Source organism: Triplophysa dalaica, chromosome 3 (assembly GCF_015846415.1).
Source record: "Triplophysa dalaica isolate WHDGS20190420 chromosome 3, ASM1584641v1, whole genome shotgun sequence".
Lineage (NCBI taxonomy): Eukaryota > Metazoa > Chordata > Actinopteri > Cypriniformes > Nemacheilidae > Triplophysa > Triplophysa dalaica.
Window position 1 is genome coordinate 20,607,641 of NC_079544.1, and position 24,475 is coordinate 20,632,115.

At 39.9% G+C, this 24,475-nt stretch overlaps 1 protein-coding gene across 1 annotated transcript in view; it reads left to right on the plus strand.

Moving 5' to 3' along the window:
• gpc1b (glypican 1b) overlaps window positions 1-24,475 on the plus strand; it is a 70,201-nt gene that overhangs the window by 41,721 nt on the left and 4,005 nt on the right. Inside the window, exons 2-4 of the mRNA XM_056744084.1 lie at window positions 6,191-6,349; window positions 15,533-15,924; window positions 23,979-24,144. Of these exons, the coding sequence (XP_056600062.1) occupies window positions 6,191-6,349; window positions 15,533-15,924; window positions 23,979-24,144 (717 nt within the window). The remainder of the gene's footprint in view (window positions 1-6,190; window positions 6,350-15,532; window positions 15,925-23,978; window positions 24,145-24,475) is intronic.

Genomic DNA, 24,475 nt, shown 5'->3' on the forward strand with positions numbered 1-24,475 from the left:
CGGATCTACTTTCGTCTGTCCGTCAGATCTCTGAGCGACTGCCTGCACCATCCGGGGCTTCCCCACCGGGAGCTGTCGGTCCTGTGGTTCCTCCGGGGCCTGTTTCTCTGGTGGAACCTCGCCTACCCCCACCACAGCGCTTCTCGGGTGACCCTGGATCATGTGATGGATTCCTCATCCAGTGTTCCCTCACTTTTGAACTGCAGCCCACTTCATTTCCCTCAGATCGGGCCAAAATAGCTTACATAATCACCCTCCTTTCGGGCAAGGCACTTACCTGGGCAACATCGGTGTGGAAGGCACAGGATCCATGTTGTGCAAACTTTGCAAGATTTGAAGAGGAGTTCAAACGAGTTTTCGACCATCCCCTCAGTGGTCGACAAGCTTCCGGAAGGCTCCTGAATCTACAACAAGGCCGTGGTAGCGTTGCCGATTATGCCATTCACTTTCGAACACTGGCAGCAGGAAGTGGCTGGAATGACGAGGCTCTGATGGTGTGCTTCCTTAATGGATTGTCAGGGGTGATTAAGGATGAATTGGCATTCCGAGAACCAGCAAGTAACCTCCAGATACTCATAGACCATGCCACACAGCTGGATAACCGCCTGAGAGAGAGAAACCAGGTTCGTTTTGCTTTCCATAATCCACCTACTGATGTTACCCGTGTTCCTGAGCTATCAGGGCTTCAAGAAACCCCAGAGCCCATGCAGTTGGGAAGGACCCGGCTCTCCTCCTCAGAACGAGATCGTCGCATGAGAGAACACTGCTGTATTTATTGTGGTCGACATGGCCATTTTAGATCAACTTGCCCTGAACTTTCGGGAAACTATCAGCCCCGCACAGGAAAGGAAGGACTGTAACGGGAGTCACACGTTCAGATTCACCATCTAACTCTGGACTTTTCCTTCCTGCCACCCTCACTTGGGGAAATCACAGACATGAATTACACGCTTTTATTGATTCCGGCGCTGCTGGAAATTTCATGGACATTACCCTGGCCAACAACCTCCAGATTCCCACAGAGTTCATGCCTGAACCTCTTACGGCTACTGCGCTGGATGGCAGACCATTAGCCCCGGGGAAGATTACTCATCTCACCTCTATGCTGGGGCTCACCACGGACAAACACCATGAGAAACTTAGTTTTCACCTCATTCAATCCCCTGAGTTCCCCATGATTTTGGGCCACCCCTGGCTCCTCCAGCACAGCCCACACATCGATTGGACCACTGGTACGGTTATCAACTGGAGTTCCAATTGTCAGACTGCCTGCTTGACACCTACTCTTCCCAAACATGTCATTGAGTCTCAAGAAACCCCAGATATCTCCCGAGTCCCATCCCAGTACCATCATCTCAAGACGGTGTTCTGCAAAAGAAGAGCTGCTTCTCTGCCACCTCACCGGTCATATGACTGCGCCATCGACTTGCTTCCGGATAGTCATCCTCCAAGGGGCAGAATATTTTCTTTGTCATCCCCCGAGCGTTCGGCCATGGACAAATACATCAATGAGGCTCTGGCAGCAGGCATAATACGCCCCTCAACTTCCCCCGCAGGCGCTGGATTCTTCTTTGTTGGTAAGAAAGATGGTGGTCTCAGGCCATGTATCGATTATCGAGGACTGAACAAGATTACAGTCAGAAACCGCTATCCCTTACCTCTGATGGCCACAGCATTCGAGATCCTACAAGGGGCATCCATCTTCACTAAGCTTGATTTGCGCAACGCGTACCACCTGGTGCGTATCAAACAGGGAGATGAATGGAAAACGGCCTTCAACACCCCGACGGGTCACTATGAATATCGTGTCATGCCTTTCGGTCTCACCAACGCTCCTGCGGTGTTTCAAAACCTTATCAATGACGTCCTCAGAGACATGCTCAACCTGTTCGTATTCGCCTGCTGGAGAATCATCTCTATGTCAAACCCGAGAAATGTGAATTCCATGTCACCAAGCTTCAATTTTTGGGATTCATAGTCCAACCTGGTCTCGTAGAGATGGACCCTTTAAAGGTTCAAGCTATTGTGGATTGGCCTTCCCCCTCATCTGTAAAAGAGGTGCAACGTTTTCTTGGTTTCGCCAATTTTTACCGCAAGTTCATATTGAACTTCAGCACTGTGGCTGCTCCTCTAGCGGCCCTCACAAAGGGGAACATGGGCAGCTTTGTCTGGGGTTCTTCGGCCGAGTCTGCATTTAACCACCTGAAGAGGATGTTTACCACTGCTCCGGTTCTGATTATCCCTAGCCTGGATAAACCCTTTATAGTGGAGGCCGATGCCTCAGACATAGGTGTTGGAGCAGTGTTATCTCAGAGGGGAGAGGACGGCAAGCTGCACCCATGTGCCTTTCTATCCCATCGTCTCACACCCACAGAAAGGAATTATCATATAGGGGATAGAGAACTACTAGCGGTAAAATTGGCACTGGAAGAATGGAGGCATTGGCTTGAGGGCGCCAAACAACCGTTTCAAGTTCTTACGGACCATAAAAACCTTGAATACATTCAACAGGCTAAGCGACTCAATCCACGTCAAGCCCGTTGGTCGCTATTTTTCAACCGCTTCCACTTCACACTGTCCTATCGCCCCGGGTCAAAGAACATGAAGCCAGATACACTGTCCCGTATCTATGCAAAATCCCCTAAGGAGGATTCTCCTCAACCCATAATCCCCAGTGCCAAGATCATCGCCCCCATCAAGTGGGATCTGAGTCACAAGGTTGAGCAAGCACAATCCCGAGAACCAGATCCAGGAGGTGGACCTGTCAACCGTTTGTTTGTTCCCAAGACTGTCCGGTCACAGGTATTACAATGGGGACACTCCTCAAAACTCACATGTCACCCGGGTATTGGACGCACCCTCGAATTCCTCCAGAGGCGGTTCTGGTGGCCTACAATTAAAGAGGATGTCATAACATTTGTTAAAGCCTGTCCTACCTGCAACCAGAACAAGGTGTCCCACCGCCTACCCCAAGGACTGTTACACCCCCTTCCCATACCCCATAGACCCTGGTCACATCTCTCTGTGGATTTCGTCACAGGCCTTCCACCCTCCCACGGCAAAACCACTCTCATGGTTATTGTGGATAGGTTCTCTAAAGCCGCCCGGTTTATTCCCCTGCCCAAGCTTCCCACAGCCAAAGAAACTGCCAAATTAATTGTGGAACATGTCTTTCGAGTATTCGGCATTCCTCAGGACATCGTCTCGGACAGAGGTCCCCAGTTTTCTTCACGCTTCTGGAGAGCTTTCTGTCAGTCCCTGGGAACTACAGTTAGTCTGTCCTCGGGATTCCACCCAGAGTCCAACGGACAATCTGAGAGGATCAATCAGGATCTCGAGACCACCCTCCGGTGCATGGCGGCTAGCAATCCGTCTTCATGGTCTGAGTTCGTGATGTGGGCAGAGTACGCCCACAACACCCTGAAATCTTCTGCCACTGACATGTCACCCTTTGAGTGTCAGTTTGGTTATTCCCCCCCTCTGTTTCCCGAGCAAGAGGTAGAAGTGGATGTTCCTTCCGCCCAACATTGGGTTAGGCATTGCCGCCGGGTGTGGAGTAGGACTCGCCACAAGCTCCTTAAGACTTCTCGGCAATATCAACGATATGCCAACCGCAGACGCAGAGCACCCCCTACTCTACGTGCCGGTCAAAGGGTGTGGCTTTCCACAAAGAACATTCCCATGAAGCAGGAGTCTCGCAAGCTGTCTCAAAGGTTCATCGGGCCTTTCAAGATTGCGAGGAAAGTTAACCCAGTCTCTTATAGGCTGTACCTACCGAGGTCTTTGAGAATTAACCCCACTTTCCATGTTTCGCTGTTAAAACCTGTGTTGACTTCTCCTTTTCTCGCACCAGGCAAACCTCCTCCTCCCCCCAGGATCATTGACGGCCAAACTGCCTACACTGTCCGGTGTATTCTGGATACCCGCCAAGTTCGCGGTTCCAGGCAGTATTTGGTGGATTGGGAGGGCTATGGTCCTGAGGAGCGCTCCTGGGTTCCAGCCAAGGACATCCTCGATCCGAAACTGGTTAGAGAATACCACGCTCTCAACGCCAGTCGTCTTGGTGGGAACGTCAGGAGCCGTTCTTAGAGGAGGGGGTCCTGTGAGGGTTTTGCCCTGGACTCTATACTATGAAGGCACTGATCAAGACCTGTGATTAGCGTCATTGTTTGCACATGTTTTCCCCATTAGGTGGACTATTTAAGAGACTCTGTTTCTGTCTGTCTTTGCTTGGTTATTGTAAATGTTAGTCATCTCTAGCCTTAAGCTCTGTTTAGCTCTATGTACTCCTTGTGGTTTTTTCGAGATTTTTGTCTTTATGGATTACTTTTGTTATTCTCTCTGTGGATGCTGCTTTTTGCCTTGAGGATTATTATTTTCTTGTGGATAATAAACCTACTAATTTCTTCACGTGAGTGCCTCTGCTTGTTGGATTCCATCTACACCCTTTGGCTCTGTGGTAGTTGGTCTGATCACTATCCCAACGACCCGAGTTCGGGCCTCAGCCTGACAGTTATTTCATGTATGTTCATCATAGACCTACAAAATCCTGATACGCCTGCGTAAAACACAATGTTTGACATCGAATGTTTATCGTCTTAAATGAGCGCACAGAGGATCAATTTCACCACAACACACGGGCCTGTTAAACTTCTCTGGCAGATGGTAACATTAAGCTCAGATAAGTGTCACATTAAACTCTCTGTTTATGGTCTAGTTTTATACGTGAAATGTGCTGAGCTGCTGCAGTCTCTCTCTCTGTCCTTAGATAGAAGAAAAGGCGTAGGATAGAAATGGCTGACAGCCCGGCTCTTAACAAAACACATCCTGTCTCTGACAGAGTGTGCTCTCGCCTGCTGACAAACACTCATGCGCGTCACAGGTAGAAGCGTGCTGGTTTTGACACGGAGACGCCATCGTGGCACCGAAATGTTGTTGGATCACATCAAAATTGTGACAGAGCTGCACATTTAGTCAGAATACACAAAACCAAATTAAACGAACCATTCAAATGCACCAAACCTTTGTTTTATATGTATCGTTGAACTGTGTCATTTCTTTCTGTTCTATATAAGTTGGACAACTAACGGTACTGTTTAGCGTTTTGACAAAATGTTTTATGCTCTCCTAGTTGTAAGTCGCTTTGGATAAAAGCGTCTGCCAAATGAATAAATGTAATATAGTAAAAAAAAATGATAAGACACAGGGCTGAACGGCAGAGCTGTGCTTTACTTTGTGTTTGCCACTGCTAAACATAATTACCATAATTACTATACAGTAAGTACTATACTGAAAACTGTCTGTCTTTGACTTTGTCATCTCCCACATCGAAATTTCTGGAGCAAAGAGCAGATATTGCAGAAGTTGCCAGTAGCGGTTGAATGGATGTATGAATCTATGAAAAACCCATACAGATATACTGTATGGCCATATATGACATACAGTACATGACAAGTTTTTGTATGTGGACACCCGGAAATGTGTATTTCTCTATTTCTTCTCATTGTGTTTCATTTAAGTATCAACTTAAATGTTTCTACTCAAATTGCTTGGGACAATAATAAGACAATTAATCAAAAGAGTTTGTAGGTATAAAATAAATGTAGATCGTAAATCAGGATTTAGATCAATTTGATGAGAAATGTTAGAGGATTGAAATCTACATTAATCTCTGCTTACTTTGTGACATTGTTGAGATCTCTTTTGAAACTAAAGGAGACTTTTGTGTCATAAATGTGGTGGTGATGCACATGCTCCAGACATATACGAGCCATTGGCTCACAGGAAACCGGGTTTAAGTCCGACCTGGGTCTTGTCCCACTTACCCTCTTTTTCAACCTTGTTCTCCTGTCTGCTCCTATCTGGAAAAAAAGGGAAAAATCCAAAACAGGGAGATATTTGTGAGATTTCTTAAATTAATATATTTTTTCCATTCGCTCTTCATCCAAACTTAATGATGTCTAGGATAAATAACTGAGATACTAAAAAGATGTCTTTTTTTTCTTTCTTTTTGACAAACACACACATTTAACTTACGCAGCTAGAAAATATAACACAAATATTTGGAAAACAATGTGTTTATGTCTGTGAAATGTAAATATGTTATGTTGTTTTGGAATGTTTCAGAACTTGCATCCAGTATTTAATGCTTGCAAATGATGGCTGTAATAAAAAAGGTTTTCTCTCTCAGGTGAGCACCTGCGGGTTTGCCCTCAAATTCACACTTGCTGCACAACTGGGATGGAGGAGAATCTTCTGAACCTGAGCAGACGTGAGCTTGAGACTCAGGTCAAAGAGTCTGGACGCACTTTACAGGCATCCATCAGCGGCCAGTACAAAAGCTTTGATGGTGAGTACAGCTGACAAGAAGTTCTGTTTATGAATATGTCTGGAAACTGATTCTTGATCATACGTGGCTTTGTAACAAACTGACCGCTGGATTTCTTTTACTGCATTTGTTTTGTTAGAAATGAAAAAAAGTATACTGTTTATAAAGAAGTATTCAAAGTATCAAGATCACATCTGGCTTGTTGTAAAATTCGATGTTCTGAAATATTTTTGATAGCTTTGTTAATAATTTGTCGAAAGTCATGTTTTTTCATAGTTTGACACATTAAGAAATTTATTAGTCACAAGTTCACATGGAGTTTGCACCAACAGTTTTCTCAACAGATTTAGAAATTGGAGCATCCAGCATTTCACAAACTTTTATAAATCCTCTGTCTCAGTTATTGTTTATTAAATATGTTGTCCAATTTGATAAATGATTTACGGTACCAAAGAGAAAAAATCCCCTCCTGCTGAGAACCTATACATTTTTAAGAACTTGTATAATATAACACATATTATAAAAATGTTTAGCAAACTTTTCTAGACATGACCCGAGAATCAGCACAAAAAGCTCTGAATTCTTTTTACAGATGCTGTCCTATAATGTGCTCATGCTTGTGAGACATTGCCCGTGATCATTTCGAATGGTTTTGTTTTAGCAGCTTTGTTTCCAGGAATGGTCTGCTAGGGTTTTTCTGTTGTTATATAATTTTGGAGTTTAATATACTATGCGGAACAACTGCTATTCGAAGGAGTGAGGAAAATCATTTTAAATGTAAAATGGCCTGTTTACCATAGCAGATTCTTCTCTGGGTATGTTTCTTGATATTCATGTAGATGACAGTTGCAGTGATTTATGGTAATCTGAGTTTAGGGAGATTTGATCAGTGTCCTGGTGCTGTTGATGCGGCAGGCTGTAGCTTTCTGCTTATCTTTACAGTCGACCAGACCTGTGCTTTATATCTAAGAGTGGCTTTGATAAAACCTCCTGACAGCGTCAGACAGATGCGTGTGTAAAGTATCAGTGTACAATCTGCTTTACACACAATTCAGCTGAAAACTGTTTACCTGAGCCATTATATGTGAAGGAAGAGTTTTTTGGGGGGAAATGACAAGAAAAACTATTTAGCCTTCAGAAATTTGAAGTTACGTATACCAAAGTTCCTTTAAGAACGTTGCAGCACTTGCTAGCCATATCTGTCTCCAGGCCATATCTGTGTCATACAAGAACCAGTCCATATTGATTAGATTTGTCTATTATAAACATATGTTCTATCAAATCTAAACATGCATTATATCAGTGGTTCTCAAACGTTTTTGCTCTAAGGCCCCCTGTGCGTGGTGTGCATCCCTTTCTGCTCCCATCCCCAAATAAAGACTTAAAACCCAATAATCATGAACTTAAAAAAAATTATTAAAGCAAAAACATATTCAGTTAGAGAATTGTTTATTTTTATAAACTTAACATACAACAAAATTCAACAAATCTTTTATTTAATACAAGTATTACACTGCAAAAATTACTTTCTACTTTTTTTCAGTAAAAATGTTTAAACATTCTTAAATCAAGAAGCATTTTCTTGATGAGCTAACTGACCTAAGAAAATAAGTCTTGTTTTTATAAAAAAAAATGCTTAAAATATCTGCAAATGGGGTAAGAAAAATAATCTTGAATTGAGTGGCTAAAAAAAACATAAACCTTAATTCAAGATTATTTTTCTTACCCCATTGGCAGATGTGTTTGCTTGTTTTAAGCACAAATTCATTGAAATTTCATTTTTGTTACTAAAAATTAATCATTGCTATTATTGCTAATCATGAAAATGCATCTTGATTCAAGAATTTTTTGACATTTTTACTGGAAAACAAGAAAAAAAGTGTGAGGATCCATCTTGAGGGCCACGTCTCAGAGTTTGAGAACCTCTGCTTCACATAATCTGCATAGATGTGAATCTGTTCTGTGTGTGCTTTCATAATTGTAATCTTTCCAGTGAAATCCATGCTAAGGTCTCATTATCTCATTCTAAGATAAAGAGTGCATGTCATATGTAATGCATGTCACCATAAAATTTAAAAATATTTATATATATATTACAAGGACATTTAAGACTATTACTTTTGCTATTACTGTAATGTGAAAAAATTAATGAAACAACATGGAAATGGCCTTATCCCAAATATTATTGTTGCACCATATGTGCTGTAATTTGAAAAAATAAATAAAATAACATGATTATATATTTTTTAATGCTAGATGATTGTTTTATTGTCATGAGTTAATTAGTTATTCTGTCTTTGTGGTCCTGGACCCCTAAACTCAAGTGCCGGTGTACTGTAGGGGTTTAAATCTGTGGGCCTGCTAACCTCCTGGAATATGTACAAACACAATCTTACACACACACACCTACACACACACGCACACACACACACAATCTGTGGTGTGTTTGAGGTGAGGATTTGTGGGCTGTGATTATTTTTCAAGTACTGTGACAGAGAGAGAGAAAGATCTGGTCACAGACTGTGTGTGTGAGAGTCATGTGTGCGCGCGTGTGTGTGTGCTTCCCAGCACGACTTACACTTGGCACAGTGTGAATGCGTGCGCATGTGTGTGTGTGTGCGCGTGTGTGCGTGTGTTTCCCAGCATGAATTACACTTGGCACAGTGTGAATCTATGGTGGATAATACCCAGCCTGTGTGTGTGTACTGTCTTCCATATGTCCTTGTGTGTGTTTGTGGTCATGTGTGGACAGTTTTGTGTTATTTGCGCAAAATTCTGAAAGCTAAATCTATTATTAAAAACTTTTATATTTAAACTTGAATATGTGACAATATTTTTTTATAAATGTGACAGTATTTATTATAATTGTCAAAAGCCGTGTCACTTGGAAACTTCTCCAGTTCACTCTCTTACGAACTGACTAAATAAATCAATTCACTTGTCACAAATAAACTGTCTGGACTCAAACATATCGGGGCCGGTTTGCATGTTATCATTTATTTTTCTAGTTGTAGTCTAGTTGTGTAACAAACAACAGGAGATTAGTTTAGATGGAGATGTATGGCCTTTCATAATTTTATGTGTTTCCTCACTGTAATCTGAAATCAACCGCTGTAATCCCTCAATCCCTCAGAGGGATGATGTCACTGTTTATACCATACAAAATATGATGTGGTCATGAGTTGCAAATGTGAGGAAAAATTTGTTTTGATAAAAACAGTTTCAGTTATACATCAGATAAAGTCCTTTTATCTGGTACAGATAAAATGGTATGTGTGTGTGTGTAGAGAGATTCAAAGAATGCAGCGACGAGACGAGACAACAGAGACGGGAGCCCACGGAGCGACCGGAAAGAAGGGGGGGAGAGAGGGGAAAAAATTATAGTCCGGTTCCCCGACATGCTGCCGCTCGGTCCTCAACCAGCCGGAGTACTCTCCTTCGCAGTGCCTTGCGGTGACCCCTGGCGGCCGGTGATGTGCCGAAAAATGAACCCCTGCCAGATTAAGCACCCCCTTCAAACACACGCTGTCTGATTGGCTAATTCTAACCACTCCCCACACCTAATCCTAACTCCTCCCCTAACACCTAATCCTCACCCTTACCATTGTGGAGATGAGGGGGTGCATAATCTGGCAGTGGTGCATTTTTCAGCATAACGCCGGCGGTGGCTCTTCCTTTACAGGGGAGTCGGGGCGGGTTCCCCGTCCCCTGCTCCTCCCCCCTGGGTGGACGGACGCAGGCTCCGGCCTCTGGCAGGCGGTGGCCGCACTCGGCACTCCCACCCCGTGCTCCTCCCCCTCGGGGGACGGACGCAGGCTCCGGCCTCTGGCGGACGGCGGCAACTCCCCCACTCCCGCTTGGACGAAAGCCACCCCGATTCGACCAAGGGGCGCGGCAGCAAAAGGTTGCCGTTCCACCGAAGCTTTGACAGTGGCCGTACTGTGCACTTCCGTTTCCCCAGAGCCACCACTTCGGGAAGCCACTGGTGGACGCCCTTCGTCCGCGCTGCCCGAACTCTCCGGCACCGCAAGGCCGCGAGGACTCTCCCACAGCATTTCTCTCCTTCCTCCCGGGTTTCGGCACCAATGTAACGAGGTTCATTAAAGGGAACGAAGGAGGCGGGAACCGGCAGACATTTAAGTAAAGTTTTAATAAAATAAACAAAGAAAAACACGGAAGTAAAATGCCGTCAGCCACCTCACGGTCGACCGCCGGCCGCAAGAACATAAATATAAACATAAAACACGTCCGGGTCCGGTCCTCTCTCTTTGATCGGTTATGTTTCTATCTTAATCTTGCTGTCTTTGTGTCTGTCCGTCTACCTGTTTCTCTCTGAATGTCTGTCTGTCAATCTATCTGTCCGTCCATATTTCTGTCTCTGTATTTCTGTTTCTTGGTACGTCTGTGTCTCTTTCCAGCTATCCGTCTATCCATCTGTCTTTTGGTGTGTATCTCTAGGTCTCCACCAATCTTTTTATCTGACTGTCCCAATCCATCTGTTTGTCTTTATATATGTCTTTCTCTCTCTGATTGTCTCTCTCTATCAAGCTGTCTATCTATCTGTCTTTTTCTTTTGGCTGTCTTTCTGACTCAGTTTGTCTGTCTGTCAGTAATGTCTCCAATTGTCTGTCTGTCAGTCTGCCTGTCTGTCCATCTTTCTTTCCGCCTGCTTATCTGTCCACCTATCTGTCTGTCTGTCTATCTCTCTTGTACATTTGTTCTGTATCAAGCTGTCTATCTGTCTCATTCTGTCTGTCTGTCTGTCCGTCCGTCTGTCTGTCTGCTCGCATGGCTGTCTATCTTTCCATCCATCCCATGTCTGTCTGTATGTCTGTGTCATAACACACTTTAATCTTGTAATCTTACTGTACACACACCTCCTCTCAGCTATGTGTGTGTGTTTAGGTGTTGAAAGGCTTTTCTTCAGGATCAGAGATAAAGGTATGTTCAAGGATAATAAGCTGTTATGAGTGTGGTTTAAGAGGTTAAATATGCCTGTCAGTGTGTGTTTCAGGGTGTGTTTATGTGTATGTTATGGGTGTGTGTTGGATATTGGATTCTATTGAAGGGTGAGGAAATATTCAGTGGCATTTAGGAATGTATAAGGAGCGGCCATATGGGCTGTTTTCTAAGAGAAACAAACACACGTTTATCTAGCTGTCAAAATAGGGACATATTTACATTTAGGCATTTGGCAGACGCTTTTATCCAAAGCGATTTACATTGCTTTATCCTATACAATTTACATAAGTATTTGCAATCCCCTGGGGTTGAACCCACAACCTTGCGTTGTTAACGCAATGCACTTACCACTGAGTTACAGGAAAGCTATCATGGAGTTCTGTTGATCTAATTGTAATTGCCACAGACTGAATACTAACCAACACCTTTTTGAATTAGAGAATGCTTTATATTATTATTTTTTTACTTCATTCAAGATTTTTTTGATAAATTATTTAAATTACTGGTTTAATCAAACTGCACCATGAAAATTATGTTATTCGATCACATTGTTAAATGTATGACTCACGGTCATGTAAACAGTTTAATTCCTGATGATTGTAACAAACAAATGAATTCCTGTTGAAAGTGGTCTATGATGATGTCTTCGTTGACGATAACAGCCGCTCTGTCGTTTGTCCTTTTAGACCTGATCTTTCTCCCTCACACGCCAAACAAAGTCTTACATGTATGTCAGACTTCATACTGTGGTTACTTGTAGAGCTTACTGTGACACATCAATACATTTTATGGCATCTGTATAATTCAGTTATCACATACAGTAAATATGTAATCATAGTCATGTAGATGCACCTGTGTACACCTGCGGAGATTGAATTTGTGCTGGTGACACACATGTAACTAAGAGCAGATTTCTGAGATTCAGGCCACAGCTGCTGCTGCTGTGTGTGAATCTGATTTAAGACCGTTCAGATGGATTATATAGGCCCTTCTAAAGTAGAGCACACATAAGACTTCTACAGAGATCCTCTGGGCTTGTGATAATAAGTCTCCTGAAGTTCTTAAAGTTTACAAAGTCATGCCCTATGAACGCGCTGGGCTACTGCTCGGACCAGTTCAGTTTAGTGCAGTTAGATTGATATACATTCTGGTCATTATCAGTTCATTTTGTTTTGGATTTAATCAGTTGAGTTTAGTTTCATTCGTTTCAGTTTTTTCAGAACAATGTAGTTTATTTCATTTAAAGTTTGTGTTTTAGTTCACTTTATTTTGAGCCACAGTCCCTTAAAGGGATAGTTCAGCCAAAAACTTTTTTTTAATCATTTCTCACCCTCATGTCATTTCAAATCTGAATGGCTTTCTTCTGCAGAACACAAAACAAGATATTTTGAAGAACGTTAGTAACGAACAACATTGGCCTGCATTGACTTCCTCTGTAAAGTTACAAAACCACTGAGACATGTGTACACAACCTCTCATAACCTCAGAAATTCATTAAAATGTTTCTAAAAAGTGTAAGGTAGCTTTATTAGGTTAAAAAGATTTAAAGTCCCCGTGAACCTGAAGTTGCAATCGATGAATGCACATTTTGGAGCTTCAAAAAGTCAACACCCATTCACTCCCAGCTTGGATGTAAAATGAAACGTAGTATTTTAACTCATTATTCTTCAAGAAAAAAAACATATTCAGTTAGGATGCCTTGTTGAGGTTGAGTAAAACATGGGACATTTTTGATTTGATGGTAATATATCCCTTTATTTCACCCATTAAAGCATCTTTTAAAATGCAGTTTAAAAAGTTGAGTTCTTCATCTCTCTCGCCCTCTTACTCTCTTGCGTTAACTGTCCAGTGTATTTTGTCACCATTCCACTGATATCATTACATCCACACTCCTGTCGGAGAGATGGATGAAGGAAAGAGAACAAGAGACAGAGGGATGTAGCAAGGGGTGCACGGGTCAGAACAGAAGTGTGTGTCATGAACAAAGCAGCAGTGACATTTATCTTCATCATCTCACAGCTCATGTGCACCTGTGGTCACCTGTGTGAACGTGAGGATAATTGACTTCATACATATAGTTTATTAATTATTAATTGGGCTCAGTTGGTTAAAAGTGATGACAAAATGGTTTATTGGTTCATTATGTTGTATTTGAAACACACAGCTCTATTCTGACATTATTTCTACATTGCAGCCCTGTTTTGACATTGAAAGTTTGAACTGTAATATACATTTTAAAGTAGAGTGCCACACTCTTTTAGTATCCATTAGAACTCTTACAAAACATACTGTGTCAAGACTTTCATTTCCTTTGAATCATCCTATATTCAAAAGAATACATTTAAATGCTTTTAGAATGAGAATAATAATATGTAATAGTTGTAAGTGCTGTGTGCATTTCTGAAGGTTACACAAGACCTTGGAGCTCCTGAGATGGAGGTTTGTTACACATGATTTTAATGAAATGGAAAAATGAATGAAAGAGAAGGAAAACTTCCGTTGATGAGAGAAAAAAGGTTATGTCTTCATTAATACACAAAATATAATGATTTAGTTCACGAAGATTGCTTTTATTTTGAAATATACCCAACTCGGGATCTGCAGTGGTTAAAAGCACATTTTTGATTTTTAACATCTGTACGTTTCGACCAAAAATTTTAACCTTGTTATACGTGCTGTGATGTCATAAAATGAGCTAACGTGTTTTGTCATTTCAGAAGGATGATTAATGTCAACTTCTTCAAATGTAGAACTCAATAAGATAATATTTAAAACACACGGCCCTATATTTCATAATGAAAGTGTTAGTGCAGACATAATATTACTGTGTTTATAGATGATCTCTGCGTACACACACACTATATGTTTTGGAAATAATAATTTAGACCCGATTTGCTTTGCAATAATATTTAGTGTATCCGATGTGTGCGTGTGTGTGTGTATAAAATCTACCTCCATATATGTACGAAAGAATACACCCTCCTCTATTGTATTCTGATACATATTGTATTATAGTACAGTATTTTCACTGTAGTTTAAGGTATCATTAATTTGTACAAGAAGCATGTAATGAAGCAACCTTTAAGTTAAAATCCTGTACATAAACATGCAGGATATTCTGGAACTAAACAAAAAACACTAACACACACACACAATACACCCTGAACAAAACACACATGCAAGGGCCATTTACACTGACTGATTTGCAACAACAAAGCCATGAAGTCATTTTTTATTAATGAGAGATGGTGATTCAATGTGACATTGCATTAATGCAGACAGAGCGTCTTTGATCCGCCTAGCTATGTATTGCTTTCATGTCTGAACCAGAGTTATTATAGTCTTGTTTTACATTTATTGTTTATTTATATATCTCTGAGTTGTATTGTAGTTGATCTTTTTTGTGATTGTCGTTTTATTGTTTATTTATTCTTTATATTGATATATACAGGAAATTTATTTTTCTTTTAGTTTTCTTTTTCTAGTGTATAGAACTGTCAAATGATTAATAATAATCGCATCCAGAATAAAAGTTTGCGTTTACATAATATAGGTCTGTGTACTGTGCATATTAATTTTGTATTCATGACACATAAACATACATATATTAACATTAAGGACATATTAAGATGTATTTATTTATATTAACCAAATATAAATTTATATATAATTGAAAATATATGAACTTTTATACATTTTTATATTTTTCTTAAATATAAGCATGTTTGTTTATGTGTTTATGAATAAAAATTTGATGTAATGATGTAATCACAAACTTTTATTCTGGATTTGATTAATCACGATTAATCTTTTGACAGCACTATTTTCTAGTTTTCCTAATCATTTTAGTGCCTCAGCTTAAACTTCTTATGGCTGAGTCAACATTTCAAATTTTTGTTTGGTTGTAGTTTTTCAAATATTTTGGCCAATATTTAATTTGATTTCAAGTAAAATAAACTTAAAAGCCTTTGCTCTAAATTACTACATGTAGCAAGCGTTTCTGCCGGCGTAAGGCGTGTTTTTTCTATTGATTCCGACAGAAACGGCACATTTTTTAAAACAGATCATAGCGCCTCCACTTGAAAAAAAAAACACCCGTTGAAGTGCCCACAACCGTCGTTTTCAGCCAGCGCCTGGTATTTCCAGCCACATAAAAGCACATCAGTGGATCTGAAGCCTAAGAACACTCACAAGTACCATTAAAATCAATAGTGTAATTTATGTTCTCCTGTATGTTTGCAGAATATTTCTTGCAGCTGTTAAATCGTTCTGAAGGATCTCTCCAAAGCTCCTTCCAGACTGGGTTCGGACCTCTCTACTCGCAGGTGGCAAAGGTGTTTCAAGATCTGTACTCGGACCTACGGAGGTACTACAGGGGAACCAAAGTCAATCTTGAGGAGGCGCTGCACGAATTCTGGGCCCGTCTGCTAGAACAGCTCTTTAAAGCTTTAAACCCTCAGTACAGCATTGGAGAACAATATCTGGAGTGTGTAGCCAAGCAGTCGGAAACTCTGAAGCCCTTCGGAGACACACCCAAGGAGCTCAAGATCAAACTCATGCGTACAGTTATAGCGGCCAGGACCTTCTTGCAGGGACTGGTGACCAGCGGTGAAGCCCTAAGGAAGGTTTCACAGGTAGGAGAACTTATTGAACTTTTTCTAACACATTTTGTTTTATTAACAACATTGGTGGGGCTCGGCCAATTTAAATGGGAGTCAGTATGAAAATGGAAAAATGTTGCTGATCAGCCATGGTTTTCTTATAATGCAGCATTTTAGTCTTTATTGAGGATTGATAGATTATAGTCCTCTGGAAACATTGCATTGTGCATTTCGATAATTACATGGTATAAAATGTCATGCAACACTTTTCCTCCTCAGAATTCATTGTATATTTAGTTCATAATAACCACATGTGCCACTAAACAGCCACATAACTCCTTCACGTAGGTGCGTGTTCAATCTTTGAGGTTAAACGCGTAGGATCATTGCATTGGAAAATAAGACACATAATGAATTCCCTGAGGCTTCAGAAATCAATACATAAACACAAACCTACACAGACTCGCAAAGCAACGTGCCTGTCCAATTAATTCTCTCAGTAAACAGGCCATTCCTTGAAACTAATTAAAATACTTTTATTTTTTTACATTCGAAGGTTGAATACTTACATGTAACCTGAAATGTAGCAGCAAGGATGTTGGGAAGTTACTGTCAGTATACTTAATTACTTATTTTTTCAAGACCGATATGGCTTCTTTGATGTTCCCATTGCTGCAAGTGTTTATCTGAAATAATTGCTCTTCACTTTTCACTGTTTCATTGTATTTTTCTTTCCCACACCTTTTATCCATCTCACTCTTCGCACAGGAGGGAACTTACTCTGCTTCTGACCCCTTCAGAATAAGTCAAGGTTGACAACAGAGATACAGCCGGCACTGCATATTGAAAAGGGCACTGTGTGCGTGTGAGGATGGGGAAATGATTGATTTGGCAGTTCCAGCCTTTTTTCCAGGTTCATTCCGTATGTTGCTTTAAAGATAGCTTTCTTTTAGGCAGTAGACAGCAAGGTAGCTCACTAGGTTTTGAAACAAATCTGTGGGGTGCGTTTTATTGTGTTTTACCTTTTGCCTGTTCAGAAGGTTTGGTTAAACACACCAGGGGGAATTCACTTAAAAGATTGTCGTTTATTTGCACATGCCTTCTGCATTGCTATAGCAGCCGACTCGCTGAAGGGATTGTGCATCAGGTAGAGGTACAAACTTGCCAACGAAATCAGTGCGAAATACAATTTGCACTGTGCAATTCCCAGCAGCTCTAGCCTGGATCTGAGCACTCGGTTGTGAAGGTGCAACACACCACCGAGTTCTGCCATATTTGACACGGGTCTATTGCAGCATATTAACCACAATGATGGTGTAATTGTTAAAGGTACAGTGGGTAGTTTTTTTGGATAATGTATTGACAGAAATGCAATATAGCATACATAACTATGTCTTCAGAGGTGTATAAAGACCTTACATTTATGTTCAATTACCTTAGAATGAGCTATTTCTATCAACATACACCGTGGGTGTCATCGCATGAAATTTGCCACGTTGTTTTCCCAATATCCCTTAACAGACAAAACTGCTCTGCAAACGTGTTTCGTTTCGAAATACGTTATCTCCTTGGGTAAAGAAGTGAAGTCCTGTGAGAGCTGCTGTAGTGCTTCGAAAGGGAGGGATGGAGTGAACCGTTGCAATTCCCAACCTCGCCACTAGATGCTGCCAAAATCGCCACGTTGCCCCTTTAAAGGGATAGTTCACCCAAAAATGCAAATTATTTCATCTGTTACTTATCCATATGTTATTTCAAACCTGTGTGACTTTCTTTCCCTGGCAGAACATAACAGAAGATATTTTGAAGAACACTGATAACTAAAAAACAATTGAATAACATAAACAATGACAGAATTCTGATTGTCGTGTGAACTGTCCCTTTAAGTAAATTTCAGTGTCAATAACCCTAACATACTTTTAATTTCTCTATGTTAGAAATCTGATGTCCAGCAGTACCCTTAGCTCCTATTTCTTTATACTCTCTATTCAATTACGTTAAATGTTCTATCAATCCTTCATTCTTTTCTATCACGTATTCAATCACAATTTATTTCATGATTAATTTTGTTCGCCGATGCCAATAATAACTCGCAAACATATTCAGGAGCCGAACAAGCTGTGCTGTCTGTTCTCCTGTTTGTGAGTTTCACATTCACGAACGCGGAGCGGATCGTCTCTCCATTTCTCCCGTCCTGTCATATAGTTTGAAGATGAAGGAAGAGCGATTTTAGTTGAAGAAACTTTATTATGGGAGTATTAGCTTCAAATAAAGAAAGGAAATGAGGAATGAAAAGAGATAAACCCCAGCTGGTCTGTCCTCCTCTGCTCTCCGGTCGCTCCTATGTTGTGTTCATTCTTATTAAGGACAGCCTCCTCATAAGTAGGCCACGCGCCAGACATCTTTCTCTGCACACTTGGAGGAGGGCAACCATATTTCTTACTAATTACTAAATAGAGATTCTTTTGAAAAACACATCTAGACCGCAACACAACCTCATGCACACGTCCCTCGCTGGTGCCATTTAAGGACAGAAGAACGGGCAGATCCTTATAAAACAAGAAGAAAGGACTTTAAAGCTATGTTTATAAATGAATCAAAGTGATATAAGGCCCTCGCAAAAAAACACCATGGCATTATCATAACATACAGTACCAGTTAAAAGTTTGTGAGAAGAAAGAGTTATCCTCAGTTGGGCCCTCTTATGGATATTTCACCAAAAAAATTCACAAATATTTAATTTGTGTCCGTTGAAGGGATTATACAGCTGTAGATGAATAAATATCATGGAATACAGGGACTCTATGGGATAGCGTGAGCCTGGGGCCGACTAACACAGCACATGCCTTCTGCTTCTTACCCGCTTTTCAACACAGCTGGGAATGTTGAAACAAGGCATTATGATGCAATAGTTTTGGCTTTTAGGGTGTATTACATGCGGAAAGAAACGAGAGGGTGGGTAAGAGAATGCCAGTCATCCAACAGGGAACTGATGCTTGTATTTAGATTGCTAACTTATTTGCATTGTAGTCTAAAGAGACAGCAGATGGAATTTACTTTCATTGTAATTCAAGTTTTAATGTGAGTGTAACAATTACACTAACACAGAATATAACTGAATCCCTCACAAGAGGCTCATCTTTAATAACATTGAATATAGTTCATTTAAAATAGTCCTGTGGTGTGCCAAATTGATGTATGAATATTCTTAGACTTTCAATTACTGTGAGGTTATAAAACAACATGAATAATAAGAAGAACTAGAATTGGGAAAAGTATTTTAAATCAGTTTAGATTTTATAGAGATGCATGGTCGATTTCAATTGCAATATAAAGCACAAATCTTTGACCTACTAGATTTTAACCCTAAACTCTTATTCGTTTATAAACGCCTCCAGTAAAGCGCCATGTGCCTTGAATGTGGCCCAATGAGGGAAAACATAGGAAAAGGTTAATAGGTCTCAAATGTAAACAAAATACTGTGCTTCCTCAATCACTTAAGATAAAACATAGACGGTTGTTTGATCAAGCCTAGTTACATCAAATTGACATACAATAAAATGTTTCCATTCATAGTCTGAAATTCTGTTTTATTCTGTTCTATTACCTCGAATCTTTCTTGTTTGGATCTGGTATGGCTTGTTTTGTAATTTGTCACATTCAAGCAGTTCTTTCAAATGTTCCCCAGGGTGTCAGTTTTAGAACTGTGAGTGATACGATCTGAACAGATAAAAGGATTACATTAGACGCTGTCGTTGACATTAACCTCTAGCTATCATGAGGTTAGCCAAACAGATAATTCTATTAAGCCTGTTGTCTTTGGTGTCGGCTGCCAAATAGATTCTGGATGGGTTCTGTTCAGTCTCCAGTGGGATGCAAGTGTTGGGTAGTGTTTAAAATACAGGCCATAGAGAGGATATTTGACCATAGAATAAATTTCAGTTCATTCATTTTTGTCACTTCGTGGTTTAACTCCACAACAGTAACTTTTTTGAATGTGGGTCAATGACATACAACCAAAGAAAAAAGGCACCATTTCAAAATTATTGTTTTTCTGAAGTCACTATTTATAGGTTTGTGTTTAGGACAAATAATACATTTTGTTTAATTTTGTGAACTACTTACAATGATCTATGTAAATGACTGGAATGTGTCTAGAATGCTAAACCAACGGCAGGAGGTGAAACCACCGGAATAGTTCGCGCGGCCATCTTGGCATGCCCAAATGACAGAGAGCGTCATTGACAGACATAATAATGACGATCTAAATGAACATGTTTTTTAGCTTATTAGGTGCATGATAAGTTGTTGTAAGAAGGTACTGCTAGACTTTATATATTAAAATGGAGACTGCTTAGTTACTGTTTTATCATTTATCTGTGATAACTTCCTATTAATTTAATAGAACGTTTGGGCATACCAACATGGCGGTGTGGTAGCTTCAGTGTAATGACGTCATTTGCAATTCAGTACAATACAGTAGATCCGTGACTTCTAACAATATTTCTCTCAAATTTCAAATAAAAAGAAAGAAAAAAAGAAAATGATAACTGGAGAAGATGCTCTCTATTTTTTCACACCTTAAATACTGCAAAACAAGTTCATATTCACTTTTTATGCAACAGTAATATGTGTACATGTATTTAGGAAAAGTAAAAAAAAGTATGCCATAACCTGGATTTTTATTACAGTTTTCATGTGTCTTGTCATGCTGTCAGTCCTTCACACTGCAAATGAGTGACTTTGTCACTCATAAGGTTTGATTTTGTTGAAATTTAACAGATATTGGACTGGAATAACCACAAAACATCTAAAATGTAGATTTAAATGGAAAATGTGGGATGGTCTTTTTTCTGCAAAGTATGTTTTGGGTGTAACACTCTCAAATTTTTGTTCTATAAACATTCAAGAAGAGCTGTCTTCTTTAATGTACTTACAGACTTATTTTCCCTGAAAAACAAATATGACTGATACAAATATTTTTGTAAGCATATTGTATTAGTGATTCCTACTTTAGCCACAGAAATTAGATATTTTATTTTAAATTTATTACAGTTACTGATAATATTGGTCACACGCTCATTATGGTTTGTTTTTATATGTCATTAAACTATTTAAAATATCTTTTTAGATTTTCACAAAAAAAATTATAGTTATTTGCAACTTAACTACATTTTTGTAAACATATTTCTTAGTAATGTATTTAAATTTTCTTTTTTATTTCACTTAGAAGACATGATCTAGTATAAGTGTTTGAAAATAGTATTTAAGTTAGAAAAGTGTTTATGTGCTGAATGTAATTGACCTGTTCTGATTCTGTGTACCAACTTTGTATTTTACATTTTATGTTATTGTTTTGTCTGTTCTTTTATGTCGCTATTATGTTTATTATAACTCCTGTAGAGCAAACTTACTTTAGTAATATTAACCACAGACCTATTTTACACCTATCGTACATTGAAACCCGCTATTCTAAAAACCCATTAGAAATTCCAGAGGGAACCCATAGTGAGTTAGCGTTCAGGCTTGACCTACAAACTGACATCACGACTGAACAGCTCTATTACAGTAACATTGTTTTTCTCTTGTTTCTCTGGTCTCTCTGGCTCTCGGCTTATTTTTCGGCTGAAGTCCCAGCATTCAGTTACCACAGTCCGTGGCTACTTTGTCAGAAGGGAGTTGGGTAGCACTACAGACTCATGTTCTGATCTGATGAATCACAGATGCTCAAAGGCTTTAATGTGGCATATATCAGCCTTAAGCATGTTCTCACTATTTTCCTCTGTCTGCCTAAAGCATCTTTGCATCTTTACACGTCCCCCATCTCACATTCTCTTCGTTTGTCTGTTCTCCGTACCTCTCGCTCGTCACATTCTGTCTCTCTTTCTCTCTCGTTCTCCTTTTTTCTCGTCATTACAGACAGTTTGGCACTATACCAGCTGTCCCAGAGGAGATCTGTATGGCTTTGGCTGTACCTTTGAGGACTAGTTTTTTTGTTTTAAAGCAAATGTTTTAATGCAAGATTATTAAAACAAACTGTTTTTTCTTATGGAAGAAAATACACAAATGAATTTGTTAATGTAAGACTAGAAATTTGGTTTCAAAGATCAAGAACAAAATGTAAAATTTGAGTCCGTACAAAATGTCAAATGCAAACAGCTGTTTAGAGTAACATAAAACAGCGATGGGCCTTATGGTTATAAATTAAACTAATTCTGCTTTAAATGACATCTGCACATCTTTAAACTCAGACCTCAGGGACCCCTTTTTCCATCCCAACCCAAAAGTCATACTGACCGTTTCTCAGTCATTTGTAACTGCATTGGAAATCTGCTCTTTGTCTCTTCTTAAGTTCTCGGTTTGGCTGAAGACATCAATTCTACCGCTTTCCAAGAGCATCATTAGGAAATTGACCCAGATATACGCAAATCGATCTCAGAAGTTTTCCTATGAAATTTAGACAAGACCAGGTTGAATCAAGGGCAGTTACCGTATTATTCCTTGCTTGATCTTCCATTTGAACACTGGTGACTCATCTGGTTCAGTATGAATTTAAATGTATTATTAAATGGGATTTACATGTATTGCGTCAGCTCGTTTCTGTTAAAATAACCCACGACCAAATGGCCACGAGATTCTTATTTCATCATGAGATTTTGTTGATAACATTGGTTTTAAGCACTCAAAGGTTTTGAATGAAGGTGGTTTAGCACTTGTTACTTCCCACAAGTGATTGCATTGAAGCTATTGACATTTCTCAGGGTTTGGAATATGGAGCTTTTGTCACTGAGCTTTGTGAAAGTGTGTCAGAGTTGTACAGCACAGCCGTGAACTCTGCAGTTCTGTGCAGCCTAATGCAGTCAGGAACGAAAGAAGCCATTTACATTTACACAAATCAAATGTCATGCTGACTCCACTTATAGTTACACCTAGACACACTGAATTTTTCCACAAGTATCTTTAATATAAGATGGATTTTTTGGTCTTTTTAAGCAAATGTCAACCTTTCATTTTTGTTTCAAGTTCCGTGGCAAACCAAACTAATCTGAGCTGAACTAAACCAACCCCTATAGAATCAAACTTATCTGAACTGAAACTTTTCAAACCATTGCTTTCTGGACTGATTTGTTTTTGTCAATGCTTGACATCATAGAGGCCAGTGTGTCTGTTTGTGGGGCATCATGGGAAGCACCATCCAATAATCTTTATATCAGCTCACATCCAGAGACTCCGTGGAAATCCTGCAAGGATATAGCAAAAGCATATTGGTGTAATATCATTTTCATGCTTTCATTCTTGAATTATTCTCAGTGGTTCCAATGAGGTCAGCCGATGTGATATGTGTCTTATTGTGATCCAGCCAAAGTTTCATAAAACAGAAAAAGTCAAATGTGTCTGTAGTTTTTCCTTGATTTTTTCCCGAGATTTTGTATGACTGTGTACCCAGGCAGCAGAACAACAAAAATTTGAATGCCAACACAGGGGGAAAAAAACGGGGTAGAACAACATAAACTTGACACAAAACAATAAACAGACTTAATTTGAATACAACAAAAAACTGACATTAACTTGACTTGACAGACTAGGCTTCACAGGGAAGTTTAGAACACGACGTTATACAATATAGCACAAAGTTATAAAAAATGAACCGGCACAAGACAGCAAACACAAGGGCAATAAATAGGGAGCAAATGACGAGGGGAAAAGGAGGGCATAAAACAATAAAAGATAATTCATGAGGAAATGAGGGGACGGGATCAAGAAACGAGACAGGAGAGCACATGGCACAAGGCAAACAAAATAAAACAAAGCCATGTGCTTCCACACAAAACACGAGAGACTGTCATGATCCTGACACAAGACTAGAAACGCATGAATGAGAGAGGCAGGATCATAACAGACGGACCTTTAGAAATGAAGTACACATTTTAAATTATTTTTTTTTCTGCATTAAGGAATAGTGTCATTTGTTACAGTTGTTATTGACTAATTTATGAAAAATAAAGTTTACAAGAGAAGTCCAGTGTGGATGAGATGTAATCAAGTGACTGATTCACATCTCTCTCTCTCTCTCTCTCTCTCTCTCTCAGGTTTCTCTGAGCACTGAATGTGTGCGCGCTGTAATGAAGATGACATACTGTCCTCACTGTAGCGGCGTGGCCTTTGCTAAGCCCTGTTCAAACTACTGTAAGAACGTCATGAAGGGCTGCCTTGCCAATCAAGCGGATCTGGACTCTGAGTGGAGGAACCTGGCAGGTGGGCGGGGCAAAATTGGACACTTACTCATAGCCATTGAGATTCAGAAGTTCACATTTCTCGTGTCAAGTGATTTATGGAGCCTTCAGGTTTTGGTTCAGAAAAACTCCATGAACGGTCACTGCTGTGAAAAAACTGTTCCATTGGCGTTTACGGAGTTGACGCAACTCTCTCTCTCAGTGGCACTGCACTTACTTAGCAGTCAAACCAAAAGCACCTCAATGATTGACACGTTTAATTTAAGCAATATGTAAAAGATGCAAACAACTAGTGAACATTTTTTTTTTTTTAATAATACACAAGACTTACAGTATACTGTGTGTGTTTGTGT